Source organism: Otolemur garnettii, unplaced genomic scaffold (genome assembly GCF_000181295.1).
Source record: "Otolemur garnettii isolate 467f Iridium unplaced genomic scaffold, OtoGar3 scaffold00076, whole genome shotgun sequence".
Lineage (NCBI taxonomy): Eukaryota > Metazoa > Chordata > Mammalia > Primates > Galagidae > Otolemur > Otolemur garnettii.
Genome location: NW_003852471.1, coordinates 3,210,269 through 3,226,469, shown reverse-complemented (window position 1 = coordinate 3,226,469; position 16,201 = coordinate 3,210,269). Strand labels below are relative to the sequence as shown.

Sequence of the window (16,201 nt, the reverse complement as noted above, 5' to 3'; positions counted from 1 at the left end):
TAAAAGTAAATAAATAATAAAAAGAAATTTATAGGGAGAATGAAAAACTTTTTTTTTTTTGAGGCAGTCTCTGTTGCCCTGGGTAGAGTGCTGTGACATTATAGCTCACAGCAACCTCAAACTCTTGGGCTCACATGATCCTTTTGCCTCTCAGCCTCCTGAGTGGCTGGGGCTATAGATGCTGGCTAGGACACCTGGCTAGGTTTTTCTATTTTTAGTAGAGACAGAGTCTTACTCTTGCCCAGGTGGTCTCAAATTCCTGAATCCAGGCGATCTGCCCATTGAGGCCTCTCAGAGTCCTAGGATTATAGGTGTGATCCACCACGCCCAGCCAGAGAAAGAAAAATTTATAATCATCATTAATGTCATCAAAGTGCTACAAAAAAATTGTAGCCATAAAGCAAGAATAGGTGCTATCAGAAAAAAAAAAAAAAAGATTCCCAGGCAAAAAAGAAGCTCTTGGAAGTTAAAAATATGAGAGCAGAGAAATAAACTCAATACAAGATGTAGAGGATAAAACTGAGAAAATAGATAAGCAAAAAGAAATAGAAAAACATAAGAAAAAATGGAAGGTAATAAATTATCAAATAGGCAATACAAAAAATTATCAGCACAGAAAGAGGAGACTCTCTACGCTGGCAGTGCCCAGTGAGGGCTGAGCATAGTGAGTGTGAAAAGATCTGCACGGGGCAAAGTTCACTGCACAGGACCAATCACACTGCACAGGGGCAAATCTAACTCTCACTGCACAGGGACCAATCACATTTCACAGGGGCAAATCTAACTCTCATTGCATGGGAACCAATCACACTGCATGGGGCAAAGCTCACTGCACAGGGACCAATCACACTTCACAGGGGAAAATCTAATTCTCACTGCACAGGGACCAATCACACTGCATGGGGCAAAGCTCACTGCACAGGGGCAAATCTAACTCTCACTGCTTGGGGACCAATCATACTGCACGGGGGCAAAACTCATTTTGCAGGGACCAATCACACTGCACAGGGACCAATCACACTGCACAGGGGCAAATCTAACACTGCATGGGGCAAAGCTCAGGGACCAATCCCTGCATAGGGGCAAATCTAACTCTAACTGCACAGGGACCAATCACACTGCATGGGGGCAAATCACACTGACATTTCACAATGCCAAGGCTAAAGTGAAACCCTAAATGCCTGTGGTAAGAGGAAACAAATTAACAGATAAAACAGGGCCTGTGAAAAGGACTGGTATCAGAAGGGCATCAGACTTCTCAGCAGCACCTCTGGTAGCCAGCAAAATATCTGGCCGCAAAGATTTCCAACATAGAATTGTCTGTCTCATTATCCCACCGACAGATGTGTATGTGTGTGTATGTGGAGTAAAAACACGCACACAAGAACACATGAAGACACATCCTAGATAAATAATCTACTTCCTGATCGCTCTTTCTTAAGAATGACAGAATAAAGTCAGGACAAAAGCTGTAGAATCCAATCAGCCTAAAAGAAGGAAGAGTTTTATATGTAGAGATACTGGAATTCATGGATTACTTGTTGCCTTTGGATATGTGGGATAAAATGAAACTACTAGAGTCATGGAGAAAAATTTGTAATTGGTACATCAAAAATTAACCAAACAGATGGGAATTGCAACAATTAATCAGAAAAATGTTCTATAAGAAAAGAAATACAATCATAGTGTAAAATAGAATTAGCATTAGTCAATGTTTGTATAGTTGGGATAATTTTAACACCAGATATTTAGTAGAAAAATGTAGTTTCACTACACTGGAAGGATGGGCAGAGAGAGGAAGCTTTGCTGAACCCAAAGATTTTCTCATTCTGTTTGCTGAATATCTACTTAGCATCTTACACAGTAAGAAATAAAAGAAAACTTTAAAGTGTATAAAATAGGAAATAGCAGCATAAATATAATAATTAGAAACATACAGATCATTTCAAAAGAAATGTCAAGACATACTGGCATTGTTGCCTTTGGCAACAGTGATTCTAGGTATGAGCGGGAGACTTCTGCTTTTAGTTCTATGCATCTTAGTTTTGATGTATTTAGTTATGGATATGTTACTTTGACAAAAATAAAAAGAGTTTTAGCATTGCTAGAATTTTGGGCACAATAAATTTTCTGTTTTGTATTTTTTGGGAATCATAGCCATAAGAAACTTAATTGTTTATTCTTTATGGCTGTGTTTTAAAATTTGCACTCACTGGGAACATTTTACTAGAAATTTTATAGGAAGTCTGAGGATAACAAGGTAGTGTCAGAATATGGATATTTTATAGACCACGACTTGTTTCTACAACTCCTGCTTCTCAACTGGGTTATCCTGTAGTGTGAGGACCTGAGTTTTCCCTTCTCTATTAAAGACCTGTAGTCAATAAGGAAAAGAGAATGGAGCTCAATCTTGAATAATGAAGGAAATAAAAATGTAATAGTTGACTTGAAAGTTGCAAGAATTCCAAAAGTTAAGAAAAGACTCAGCTATATTAGAATATATATCAGCTATATATTCAGCTATATAGAAAAACCAAGCCATGTTAAAAGTGAGTATTCGTGGCTCTGCGCCTGTGGCTCAAGCAGCTAAGGTGCCAGCCACATACACCTGAGCTGGCAGGTTCGAATCCAGCCCCGGCCTGCCAAACGACAATGATGGCTGCAACCAATAGCTGGGCATTGTGGTGGGCACCTATAGTCCCAGCTACTTGGGAAGCGGAGGCAGGAGAATCACTTGAGCAGGAGTTGGAGGTTGCTGTGAGCTGTGATGCCACAGCACTCTACCCAGGGCAACAGTTTGAGGCTCTGTCTCAAAAAAAGTGAGTATTCCAATTCTTCAGTAGAAATAAAGAAAAACACCCAGAAAATAGGTATAACATAAAAGAAAATGCTTTGTACTTAAAATCGAGAAGGTCCAAATATGAACCTTGGTTCTACCTCTTATGGTTTATGACTTTGGTAGAGATATTTAGCTTTGCTCAGTATCAGTTATTTTATCTGTAAAATGTAAATAATAAAAATTCTGAGTTTGCATTGACAGGATCATATAAATGTAACGAGTTATCAAAATAAATCAAATTTTATCTTTTTTTTTTTTAGTAGCAATTGCCTACTATAGATAGAACAATTTTCTGTGCTGGAGATAGCGAGTGGCTCCGATATTTGATAGCAAACAAAACCTTCAAGTAAACTCCGTGGGGTTAGAACAGGGAGAAAGTGTTTCTGTTTCACCCTATTAGCTGTGTCAATTAGGAAGCAAAGCAGGGCGGAATAGAACAATAAAGAGCATTAACTGACGATGAACCTTCATTCACACAGTCAACTTACTACATTATTGGATTAAGTGAAGTCTGAAAAATTCAATTATGTAAAATGCAAAATTCTGCTACTGGGAGGTTAATTCAGTGAGAACAGGGATGGGGAAAGGCTGGAAACCGACTGACGCTTCCTTTCTTTTCACTAAGCTAATCCTCAATATTTGAATTGAGGTGGATTATTTCTTTCCCATTAATTCATATATGGTGCCCCCAAATTTATTAGCTTTATGGAATGCTTACTACTATTTTTGGTAATTCAACAAATACTTTACGAATGTGATTTTTTTATTATTATTCTCTGCTTTGTATAATGAACTAGTAATATATTCCCTGGTCACCTGGAATTAGCTTCATCCCAGTTTGATAGAATTTGTTTGTTTGTAAGTTTTTTTTCATCTCCTGGGCTCCTGCTGGTCTACCTGAGTCCAGTTTGGGGCCCCTAGATCTCTGAACAAATGGCCTCATAAACAAAATAACTGCAAAGTGAACTCAGTCTTCACATAGCACATAAAATGATTATCAATTTGGTTCTTTTTAGTTTCTGCAAAATTATTTACCATTTAGACTGCATGTGCTAAATCTCTCCAGCTCACAGCGGACAAATTAGTGAGCTGCTCAAAGCCTGGTTGGGTCAATTGAGTTCCTTGGAGATATTGTGGTTTCATTTATTTATGGTATTTTCAGGTGGTGGTTGGGACTACAGCCTCTGAATAGAGTAAGGATTATAAAATGTACAAAGAGGATGCACCGGCCATTATGCAACGGTTGGGGAAAAATATTGTGTGCTCTTTTAGACTGACCCAAAGCAGCCGTGTCACAGAGCTTTTCCCCCTCCATTTAACTAGATTGTTTAGAAAAATTGGAATTCACTAAAATATAGGCACTGAACCTAAGAGATAATAGAATCTTTGAAAAAGTATAATTGAAATATGAAAGACTGGCCCAGAAGATCAGCTTCCTCTATCATCGTTCATTAGTATTTTAAATGGCAATGTTACATTGTGGGGCTAAATGAATTTTCGATCGAAATATCACATTCTTTGTATTGCTAGTCAATTAAAGAAAGAAATTACTCCTGAAGACTTTACTTTTCCCAGTGATACTAAGCGTGTAATTCTCAGGGGGCAGCCTTGGGAATGACTCAATAATAAGAGTATATAATGTTTGTTCAGTGCCACACCATGTTCTTACAAATATTGATTCATTTAATTCGCATCATTCACCTCCGAGGTAAAAACAGAGAAGATAAATGACTTATTCAAAGTCACATGGTTACCGATCTGAGCCAGCTGATTTGAACACAAGCAATCTACCTCCGTAGTTCTCTATTACGCCATCTGTCACCTAGCTCTTCATTTTTATTTTCTCTTGCTAACCTTTGTATTCCTGAATCACCATGGCAGACGGCTCTGGCGATTCAGCGGAGAAGGTTCTATGGTTGTACACACATAGGTAGATTTATCTAGAAACATTCTGTTTGGGTAGGGAACCATGTTCTTTCTGCGTATATTTATGATTAGCAAACCTTGGTGTTTCTATAGGAAACATTAATTTTTGCAGATAGCTACTAACTTATAGTAAGTGGATTTTGGGTAATGGATTTGCACTGATTACTGACTTTATTTTATGCCTTATGGAGAACATTTGTCTATCAGTTGCAGGCTGTTTTCACTGACCAAATCTGAAAGATGCATAGGGAGATTGAAATCGTTGCCATTCTCTTAGGATAAAGTAGCTGTGACACTAGTGACCCCAAGCACTTTGCTGTATCAGGAACGCTTTAAGAATCAGTGCATGTCCTTTTAACATGGAGGAATGTGCCTCAGGAAACTGCAGACACTCTCCTAATGTTCTGTTTTGCTTAGATGAATAATGTGACAACGGACTACTGTCTTGACATCATAAAGAAGTTTGAAGTTTCAGAAGAAAATAAGGAGAAAAATGTTCTTGGCATAGAAGGTAAAACAATCAATGTTCTTAATTTCCTGTTTCTGGATTCTGTCTGTTCGCTGATTCCAACAAAATTTTTAGAAAAAGAAATTAAAAAAAAAAAAAAGAAATCAAGAGATATCCGTGGTATTACAGATAATTCAAATGAAACCCATCACATGTTTTCCTACAAAGCAAAGGCCAAGATGTTGCTATTTCTCTTATTTATTTTTGCAATGCTCTTGAACATTTTTCACATTAAGCAAGTCTACTTAATACCACTTTGCATAATGCAAAGAGATATTTGGACTTTTCTCAAATGGCTAATGTTTGTAAATAGCCTCATCCTGATAATTGCATGCAGGAAACTTTGTTCCTAAAGTAATTGTGGAACTAGTAGCAGAAATATAGTTACACATATGTGTATGTACTTAAAATATGTAAGAAATAAGTGTGGACCTAGCGGCATAAATATAACTACATGTAGTATATGCACTTAAAATCTGTAGGGAAATAAATTGCAGGCTTCCACCCAGAGGATAGAGTCTCCTCTCCCTTAAGAACAGAAGATCTTTTTTTTTTTCTTTTTTGAGATAAAGTCTCACTCTGTGGCCCTGTAGAGTGCTCTGGTGTCATCATAGCTCACGACAACCTCAAACTCTTGGGCTTCAGTGATCTTCCTGCCTCAGCCTCCCGAGCAGCTGGGAATATAGGCATCTGCCATAATGCCCAGCTAATTTTTCTATTTTTAGTAGACATGGGTCTCGCTTTTGCTCACGTTGGTCTCAAACTCCTAAGCTCAAGCAATACAACCCCCTCGGCCTATCAGAGTGCTGGGATTACAGGCATGAGCCACTGTGGCCGTCCCCAAAACAGAGGATCGTAATGAAGATCTAGTGGGGAACCCAGCTGCCCCCCAAAGCATCCATGGTTTAATCCAGCCATTTTTGGTGGCCTCTCATTTCCCTCACTCCCAGGATCAAATAGAGAAAGGGATTTTAATACCATGTGTTTATTAACAGTTCTTGTGATAGAGTATGATTAAAATGAAGAGGAATCGTTTAAAATCTTGTATCATTAAACAGCTAGAGATGATGAAGTAACTTGGGCCTTATCTGTACTAATAAATGAATCTTTTCCTTATTAGAATCTCAAAAGATGGAATTTAACATAATTTCCAAGTTATGGACTTAATGATCAGCATGGGGAAATTCTTAAGCCTCAGAGGATATTTACAGATATAATTTTACCAAGTGACTTTCAAACACTTGGAACAATTTACCTTAATAATTATTCTCCTTAGGTACTTGTGAGTCATTTATGTATTTATTCATGTGTTAATGAGGGCTTCTTTGACCCAGGAATTATGTTTTGGAAGATCATAGAAAAACTGATAAGGTTTTCTACAAAAACTTGAAGCACTATTTCAAAGTAATAAAATGTGCCAGCCTTAGCAGCATTTTCTAAACCGATTTTGTTGTCAAATGATCACCCCTTGAATTTAGGCAGTGGTTAACCTTATGCTACCTTAACTGTGGCATTGACTGTACTGTTTTCAGGTCAGCTTAGTAACCCGTCCATCCTTGGTTTGATCAGAGCATCTGTTGGTATAAATATGCCTTTAACACAGCACTGGTCACCCATCAGGTCAGACTGGAGAAACACAGCTGGAGTTCAGTAATTACTAAGTGGGACCCCCCGCCCCCACCCAATCAAAATTCTTAAAAAGTCAATTTATTTTTCTCTAGGTTATGTTTCAAAGGCTATGCCCCAAAGTTATATTTCAACTTCATGACACTTGTCTGTTTGACCTCATGCAAATCTGTCATTGCCCCAGTGTTCCACGAAGGCTGTGCTGAGGGTAAACGAGATAATCACTATGAACGCTCTCTGAGCTCCTTCATCCTTGTGAGAGTCCTCTGGTTCTTATGCTTTCAAAGCTCTAGTAGGTCACTCTCTCTTTTTTTCCAAAGGCTTCACGAACTTCATGCGCAGTCCTGCTTGTGACGTGTTTAACCCGCTGCACCATGAAGTGTATCAAGACATGGACCAGCCCCTCTGCAACTACTACATTGCCTCTTCCCACAACACCTACCTGACCGGGGACCAGCTCCTTTCTCAGTCCAAAGTGGACATGTACGCACGGGTGCTGCAAGAGGGCTGTCGCTGCGTGGAAGGTACATGCACTTTGTCTGAGCTCCGGTGTGTGTTGGTGAACATGCCCTTTAATCCTCAGTCTAGTACACGCTAGACTAAAACACGCTCTCACACTCACAACAGAACTGTCTTCCCACTCATCGTGAAGTCATTCTTAACTCATAATCCTCTCTGGCTTCTTACTGTTCTAATTGGCCACGTGGGAGGGAGAGAGATATACTAGTACTTGGGAAGCATAACTTTAGTTGCTGAAAAATTGAAGTCTTCCTAGAAAAATATTTTTAATTGAGCAGTGCAAAAATAGTTTAGGAGAGCTGTTTGTTTTCAAGATTCTTCATGGTCCACCCATCAGCCAACATTTATTAAATTTCTAGTGGGTTCTAGGTGGTGAAGACACAGATGTCAGTAGGACATGGTTTCTGTATTTGAGAAACTCATAGTCCTTTAGGACGTAGGGGCATTAAAAAAAATTGGACAAGCTGGGCACGGTGGTGCATGCTTATAGTCCCAGCTACTCAGGAGGCTGAGGTGGGAGGATCAGTAGAAGCCAGGAGATTGAGATTGCAGTGAGCGGTGATTATGCCTGTGAATAGTTGTTGCACTCCAACACAGGCAACATGAGAAGACCCTGTCTGTAAAATAAACAAATAGATAGTACAATGGTATACCTAGTATACAAGTGATAGCATGGAGAATAAAGAGTGAGTAAAATGTGACAAGGAATCAGGCAGGCTGGGAAATAGCAGGAGTCACTTGGAAGGGGTTTTCTCAGGGAAGTAGGAGAGAGCATTGCCCACTAAGTGCAGAGTGGAGGCTGGCTCAGGGGCCTGGATAGCAAACTTGTGAAGAAGTCGCCAGAGAATGGGAAAGGAGTTGACACATTGAGGAAGACCCAGCTAACTTCAAAGAGCATTCTTTAGTGATATTGGGATACTTGGACTTTTCCTAATCCCATCCCCAGTAGTATACCTGTGCTTAGATAAAAGGGCAGTGAAGACAGATTATAGAAGTGATCTGAGGCTCTTGTGTCGTATAAAATGCCTTTGAGATGCTGGTGAGAGCTCTTGTAAGTAATTGTCGGGGTCTGTGGGTCTAAGGAAGTGATTTCAATAAGGGTCAACAAAATGAGATTAAGAGGCTAGAGGACTTAAAGAAATAGAAAAATGCAGAAAGTTGTCATCACACTTACAAAAAACAAGGACAGAGAATTATCCTCGCCGTGGCCCTTAGTTACAGGGGTGACAGTATCCAGCCAGGGGCAGCATGGGTGGGCATGATGGCAATAGAGTGAAGGGGCGATGATCAGCATTGAGGAGGTCAGTGCTAAGGGAGTCAGTGGAAGGCCGTGTGGGCGTTAAAGGGTGCAGACAGGGTGGGTTGCAGATAAAAACTATAAACCAGGTACTTAAGTACAAAAAGGATGCCATGGAAAAAATACTTGGAGGATGCCAGAAAGGGACAGCTGGATAGAGTGGGCTTCAAAGAAGAGGCATTTTAAAAATGAGTTTAGGACAGTTCTCCAAAAGTAGCAATAAAGGCCTGGAGAACGCCTTTTGGTTCTGTGATTTACACAAAAGAGCCTCTGTGGAGAAAGGAAGTCGTGTCCTCCGGGGTAAACTGGCAGTTAACCAAGATAAGGAGGTTGAGAGGAAGTTCTAAAAAGAGCCTGAAGACGAAATGCAATTTATAATGGTGTGGAGGTGCCACGGAACACAGGACATCTGCTTTTTGGTGGGGACGTGCTGGGGTCAGCTGTGAGATGACTGGGTGTCCCAGGGGTGCTGGACCTGTAGGGAAGTGAATGAAGCAGCAGGATTATGAGATGAGACTGGTTAACTGCAAGGGCTTTACTCTGATAGTTTCTGCTATGAAACTGACAGTGATGTTATGAGACGAATCAACATGTTCAAACCTGGACAGGCGCTAAAACTATCTGTAGGCAGAAACTGTAGGATCACTGCAAAACGGCTACTCTGGAAAGTGTGTGTGAAGGCAACGTTTCTGCAGTAGTTGCAACGGATACAGACACTGGTGACCGACAACCGAGCAGCTTAAGCAGCTGAATAATGAAGGCTATAAAATATTAACATGAAGAAAAACCTTTCAAGGAATAAAAGGTCTTGAGGTGACATTCTGCTCTGAGCCATTATTTGGCCCTTTGTTCACTCACATTCAATATGCGTCCCACGTCTGACATGTGCAGAGGTTCCCTGGCATGCAGCCTCCTCGGTGTCACACTGGTGGTTGTCTGTCATTTTAAATGGTGACATTTCCTGGGAGTTCAAATTTGAAAAATGACTTTATGAAGTGATAGTCAACTCTATACAATGGTGCAACTTTATTACTTCTGTTTTTTTCTGCTTTTTCTTGCCTTGAAGTCCTTCACTAGGCTTCTTTTTGGGGGGTTTACCTATGCAAAATCCATATCCTACCCAAGCCTAACCATATTCCTAGGATCAACTCCTTATATGGGCTTAAAAGTTCTAATCCTTCAGCTTTGCTTGGTTTGGTAAGATGGAAAGCTATCTGCTTGAGACAATTTCCAATGCACAAATGGTTTTTAGTTGTAGCTTTTTCCGTAGTCTTTTAATTCTGAAATGGGAGCTTTGGGAAGTTATGAACAGTAGATAGCATTGAATGTGGACCTTCCCTTGTATCTTTTTTCTTCCTGTTTGCCAATTTCCAATGTAATAGAAAGAAGCTACTTCTCCCTCCGAGTCTAAAATAGTGCCTGCTCCAGATAGTCACACAAACTGCGACTGTGCCTAGGTATGGTGAGATTTTAAAGAACACATGAGCTCCTATGTGCTTCCAAATAGCTCGCTGACCAGCTTGTACCCATAAATTCCTCCCCTAGCATTTGGCTTAAAGTTCTTAGTATTGGAATAATCTATGACTGAACAGTAAAAGTCGATGACTATTTCTGGCAAGCTTTTGTGGAGGGGAAGAATTATATTTGTCTAGAAGACTTGGTCATCTTTGTATTTGGCCAATAGGAAATATTCTGCTGGAAATTGTGGTTGTTACCTTGGGTTTGAATGTATTATAGGAAGGGAGAGAGGGACTACAGTGATTTCAGCCCCTTTTGTGGGCCAGGTACTGGCTAAATGTTTCCCATACATTCTCATTTCATTGTTACACCACCACCAAGGGAGGTGGAATTATCTCCTAAGAGGAAACTTCGGTTTAGTTGGGTAAATGGACTAGGTTCCCGTGGTTAGGAAACTTTCAAGCTGGGGGTTGAACCCAGCCTGATCTGGCCTCCTCACCCCACTGTTCTCTGGAAGCCTGCAAGCTTTTAGCAGAGCGGGCATCAAATGCCTGGCTGCTCTAGGAGGCCTCTGTGTGAGGCTGTCGGACGACGTAAGGATGGCTGGAGAAAGTGAGGAGCACAGCACACAGGGGAGGTTGGCTTTAAAAGGAAGAAGCAGCTTGCTCGTGGTTAAGCCTACCAACTACATTTGGTGACGTGATCTTTTGGGGTCTCCTAACAATTTCCATCTGCCCTGTGGTTTGAAGATCTAATTTATATTGAAAGCTTGGGTGTGGAGACCCCACTGCATAGACCGTTGTCCCCTTTTGTTCAGTTTTGCTTTCCACAGTCCACAGTTTCCGTTACCCTGTGATCAGCCACAGTCTGAAAATATTAAATGGAAAATTCCAGGAATACGTAACTCATACGTTTTAAATTGTGCACTTTCTGAGTGGTGTGATGAAATCTTCTGCTATCGGGCTCCGTCCCTCTTCATCACGAGAAGGATGAGTGCAGTTCCAGAAGGTATTCTAAAAAAGAAAAGACACATTTATGTAACTCACATCATATTGTAGTATATCGTTATAAACGTTCTGTTTTACTATTAGTTACTGTTAATAATTTCCCGTGCCTAATTGATAATTTAAACTTTATCATAGGCATGTATACATAGAAAAAGATACAGTATTCCCAGAAGTTTCAGGTGTCCACTGAGGGTCTTAAATCATTTCCCTTGTGGAGAAGGTGGGGGATACTATAGACCCAGTGGCATTTTATCTACCTTGCACCCAGACAAAGTTGTTTTTTATTCTTGAACAGCTGCAGTTAGAATTTAAAGAACCTGATTTATAGGATGTAGCAGGTCATGGATTGAAAGTTCCTGGTCCTACAGCTATTTTTCTGCCGCAGCTTTGGCTGAGCAGATCATGTAGAAATGGACATGGTGACTCAGGTCTGTTTCTTCATGCTATGGTGACCTGACGAATCTCTCCACTTTAAGGCTCCTATTTTGATTATATCATATTTGCCATCTTTATTAGTTTGGCTGCAGCAGCGTCCTTGGTCAGGACATGTGTCCTGTCATGGGGAAGACTAACAAGTCTTTTCTCCGTGTTCTTTCAATCACTGGATTTTCAGCCTGAGTTGCTTGATAAGTGTGGATGTTCTGTCCAGTGAATTTTCATCCTCATTATGAAGCTGGCAGTGCGTGGCTGTTGTAAATCGGTTTACAACTTTCCCCGTTATCTCTGGGAGTGCTACCAGGGTGGAACGCCTTGAGGGTCCATTGTGAAAAGCTGTCGCGTGGCCTTCAGAATGACCGACTCTTTGTTGGAGTTGCTTTGCTTTCTGGGATCGCTAAAGTATGACCTGTTTGAAAAAAGGGCCCTGGGGAATTGGACAGAGGATTTCTAACTTGCCAACATTCCTCTTGTGCATCAGCCTTTGTGAGAAACTTCAGGGCCACACAAACCTGGCCATGAATGCCACGAATTAAGGTGCCACCACTTGGGAATGTTGTTATCTTCATTTCACAGACAAGCAATGAAATTGGAAGTAAACGGTGAATGTCAGGACAATGTAGCACCCTCAACTATGGATCCTCTGCCTGTGTTGTAAATATTAGCAAAAATTGCCTTCTTTCATGACTGATGCAGGTTGAAGAGCGATTTTTATATGTTTGACTATAAGCAAGTTGAGCGTGGCGTTGCCTTGTCTACTTTGAATTCCTTTGGAAAAGATGTTAGTTCATCTATGAGGACCCCTGTAATGCCCTTTCTCCTTCAAGATGAGACTGTAAATCAGGGTAAAAATTGTTAAAATTTTGTATTATTTGAAGCATCTGTTCATTTTTATATCCAGAAACAAATTAAAGAATGGAAAGTACATGGAAAAATACAGATGAAGCTTCTCTTGTGAGAGGATGTGGGTACATGGGACCTCATTGGCAGACCCAAGGGAATAGTGTGGCACTGTAGGCTAGTACCCCAGCTTTCCTGTACTCGACATTATGTTATTTCCAGTATTCCTGTAGTATTAACCCTGAATGTCTTTTCTCTCTTTATTTTCTCCCTTTATTTTTTAAAAGTAATATTTCCTCCTAGGGATATTTGAATAGCCCATGTATAAAGCATTGATGTAGATAACTGTATTAGGGTTCTCCAGAGGAAACAACCTACACAACATGTGGAGAAACAGATTGAGATTGCTTGACAGATGTTTTTGAGAAACTGGTTCCCACGACTATGGGTGCTGGCAAGTCTAAAATCTGCAGAGCAGCCCAGCAGGCTGGGGACTCAGGTTAAACTTGAACAATCAAGTGCAAATTTCAAAGGGCAACAGGCTGGAACTCAGGCAGCGTTTCTGTGTCACGGTGTTGGGAACTCCTCCTTCTGTGGGAAACCTCAGTCTTTGCTTGTCAGGCCCTCAATGGGTTGAGTGAGGCCCACCCACATTACGGAGACTTAATCGATCTTAAAGTCTACTGATTTAAATATTAATCATATCTTAAAAAATACCTTCACGGCAACATGCAGAAAGACATTCAACCAAACAACTCAGCGTCATAGCCCAGTGGTGTTGACACGTTAAATCAACCATCATCAGCACATTATGATATGGTGAACATTTGAAAGTTTTAGAAGAACGTGGGGTGATCATCCCTTGGGGTAATCCAGAAAGCACATATATAGAAGAAGTAGAGAAGATACTACACACATATAGAGAAGTAGAGAAAATACTGCTAAAATAAACAGCTGTGTCCTGAACCCTGTGGTTCTAATTAAAGGTAGAGATGCAATCAGCATTCCTTAGCCAAGTCAGCCTGCAGAATTGCTCGTATTTGGCCCACATTGTATTTTAAGAAATGAATTACCTGCCAATGTTTAAAAATCGGGAAAATTCACAACACTAAATTGTAGACTGTTTACTTTTCTCAGAAGATCTGGCAAGCAGGGTTCTTCTACCCACTTAGCAATGATTAACACCGAGGAGCGGTTATCTCATTTAAACACACGTTCCCTGTCGGGCTGCCTCACTGATTTACGTTAACTTCTGGCTCTTGTTGGTATTTGAGATTATGACCCCCTGCCATAAAGAAAAAAAGAGATCACGTGGGCTGGCAAGGTTCGAAGCAGGATCCTGACTTAGCCTTCGTCATTGGGATTTAGATAAGCAAAGTGAAAAGGGGATATAGTTCAGCTGACCTTCAAGAAAGAAGCAGAGAGGCATGAAGGTGGGATTGTATGTGAGGAAACGTGCCTAACTGGAGGAAGTCTGTGAGTTTGGGTATAGGAGACATTAAGGTCGACCTGTGAGACAGGAGCTAGGATGTTAATTAAGGCAACACCGTTCTTTTAGCAATTAAACCTCCAATTCTTTACGCCTCAAACCAGTTGACATTTATTTCTTGTTTATGTGAAGTCCACAGTAGGTGATCCTCATGAATGAATGTCTTAAGCAGGATTGAAAGGCTAGGCTTTTCTCTGCTCGTAGCTGTGCTATCATCAGTATGTGTCTGCTAGAGTCACAGCAGTCATAGCCTGTATAAGGCACGTTTCCACCGAGCAGCCCTGCATGTGCTTTCTGCCCGTGCTTCTCCGGTGACGCTATACTGCAAGGGAAGGCAGGGAAATGGGGTCTAGCTGTGTTCTTGGGCGAAAGAAGAAACCGTCTCCTTCATGATATTAAGGTTACCCAGGCAGGAGCTGCTGAATGCGGGAGGATATTTATTAATAAGTGTGCTATACATTATATTTACAGACTACTGATGTCTACGTGTTAGATGCTATGCTGTGCACTGAATATAGGAGTCACCTGGGGAAAGCTGTGTTTTGGGAAATTAGCCTAGGGGCAGAATATAAAAGCCCGGGAAGGCAAACTAAGTCAGGGAGGATGCTGAGGAGACGGCTTGTTTTCCTCCAGCTGAGAGCCAATGAAATCATCCGTGTACACAGCAATATAAATAGTGTCAATAACAATGATAATCCCCACGAGCCGTGCGGTGTCCTAGGCCACTTTACATGTGTTTATGCATCACTCTGTTTGCCATAGAAGCGGTATTGCTGTTTTCCTTTTCTAGATGGGGAAGGCAAGGCTCTGAATGATTAGATCACTGGCCCATAGTCACAGAAATCTTGGCAGGGCCTAAGGATGTGAACTTAGGAAGTCGGTATGATTGATAACTGCTGTAGAATTAATGAAATGAAAATACATCTAATGGAAAGTTCATGAAGTTAAGCGAACTGCAGTGAAAACTCTTGTTGAATTGAGAAGAACGCTCCGAGTTACCCAGAGACCTTGGTAACCCCAAGAAGAAGATGAAGAAGTGAAGTTGGAGAAAGAACCTGTGAAGAAACATCCCAGGCCTTGGACACGCTTGATTAGATTTAGGTGACTTGTGATGAGGGTTTCTGGTGAATTCTGGGCTGCTTCAGAATGTGACGTCTTTGTTGACCACACTCAAAGACAAACCATGTACTATGGTGATAGATATGCCAGGACAGCCGTTTCTCTCTACCTTGTCCCTATCATGACTGTAATGGGTATGATTTCAAATAATAAAACTGAAACTAATATGGGCCTTGTATGTCCAGAAATATTAATAAGCACTAGAGCCTTTGGGTCATTGACGTGAGGTTCTGTTTTTGGCAGTTGACTGCTGGGACGGCCCAGACGGAGAGCCTGTAGTACACCATGGGTATACTCTCACTTCCAAAATTCTCTTCAGAGACGTTGTGGAGACCATCAACAAGCACGCCTTTGTGCGGAATGAGTAAGTACTGCGGCACCTGGGAGCCAGGCTGTGCACCTCCCACGCGGAGTGTCGCCCGGCAGAACACGGCCACACGGCCACACAGTCTTCCTGGGACTCCACACCCGCTTCCTACGGCCCCGGCTCTTTCCTCTTCTTAGTGAAACATTGTGAACAAATAGTAAGGACTCCACGTTTGTACTCTCTCATGCTCCATTGATTCCTGATCCCATTTCTCCTCAACTTACCTGCCTTAAAGACATTCTTGCAAGGAGTGACATCTAGATTTCTAAACCCAGGGTATAGAGTATCCGTAAAGTCTGGAAACACAAGTTACTATAAATGTTTAATTAATGTTTTTTTATTACATTATACTAGTACAACAATACAATAAAATACCAATATCTTGCTGGATGTCCTATGTAGACACCGGGGAGGCTGGCCTCCTTGTCCCCTAACTGCTCCCGGGCACTGGGGAATGTGGAGAGTTTCTTACCCGACACTTCTTTTTTTGGCCTTCCATTAATAACCTCTCTCCTGGCGGCTGTCGCTGCTTCTCTCTGTCGTTTGGCCTGTGATCTTTCCTTCATTTCCTCACTCCTTTAATGGTTAGTGTTTCCTAAGGTGCTGCCTTTTGTCTACTTTCTGGATATTTGTTGAATTATAGATCTGGCACTTTGCCCCCAGCTTCAGACCTACATACGAAACTCCTCGGTGAGCATCCATCTGGTACCCCACAGGTGTGGGCATTCATCTGGTACCCCACAGGTGTGAGCATTCATCTGGTACCCCACA

At 41.3% G+C, this 16,201-nt stretch overlaps 1 protein-coding gene across 1 annotated transcript in view; it reads left to right on the top strand.

The window, feature by feature from the left end:
- The window catches only part of PLCH1 (phospholipase C eta 1), a 220,113-nt gene that overhangs the window by 146,018 nt on the left and 57,894 nt on the right, over positions 1-16,201 (top strand). The window contains exons 7-9 of the mRNA XM_012807817.2: positions 5,183-5,276; positions 7,220-7,423; positions 15,307-15,427. Of these exons, the coding sequence (XP_012663271.2) occupies positions 5,183-5,276; positions 7,220-7,423; positions 15,307-15,427 (419 nt within the window). The remainder of the gene's footprint in view (positions 1-5,182; positions 5,277-7,219; positions 7,424-15,306; positions 15,428-16,201) is intronic.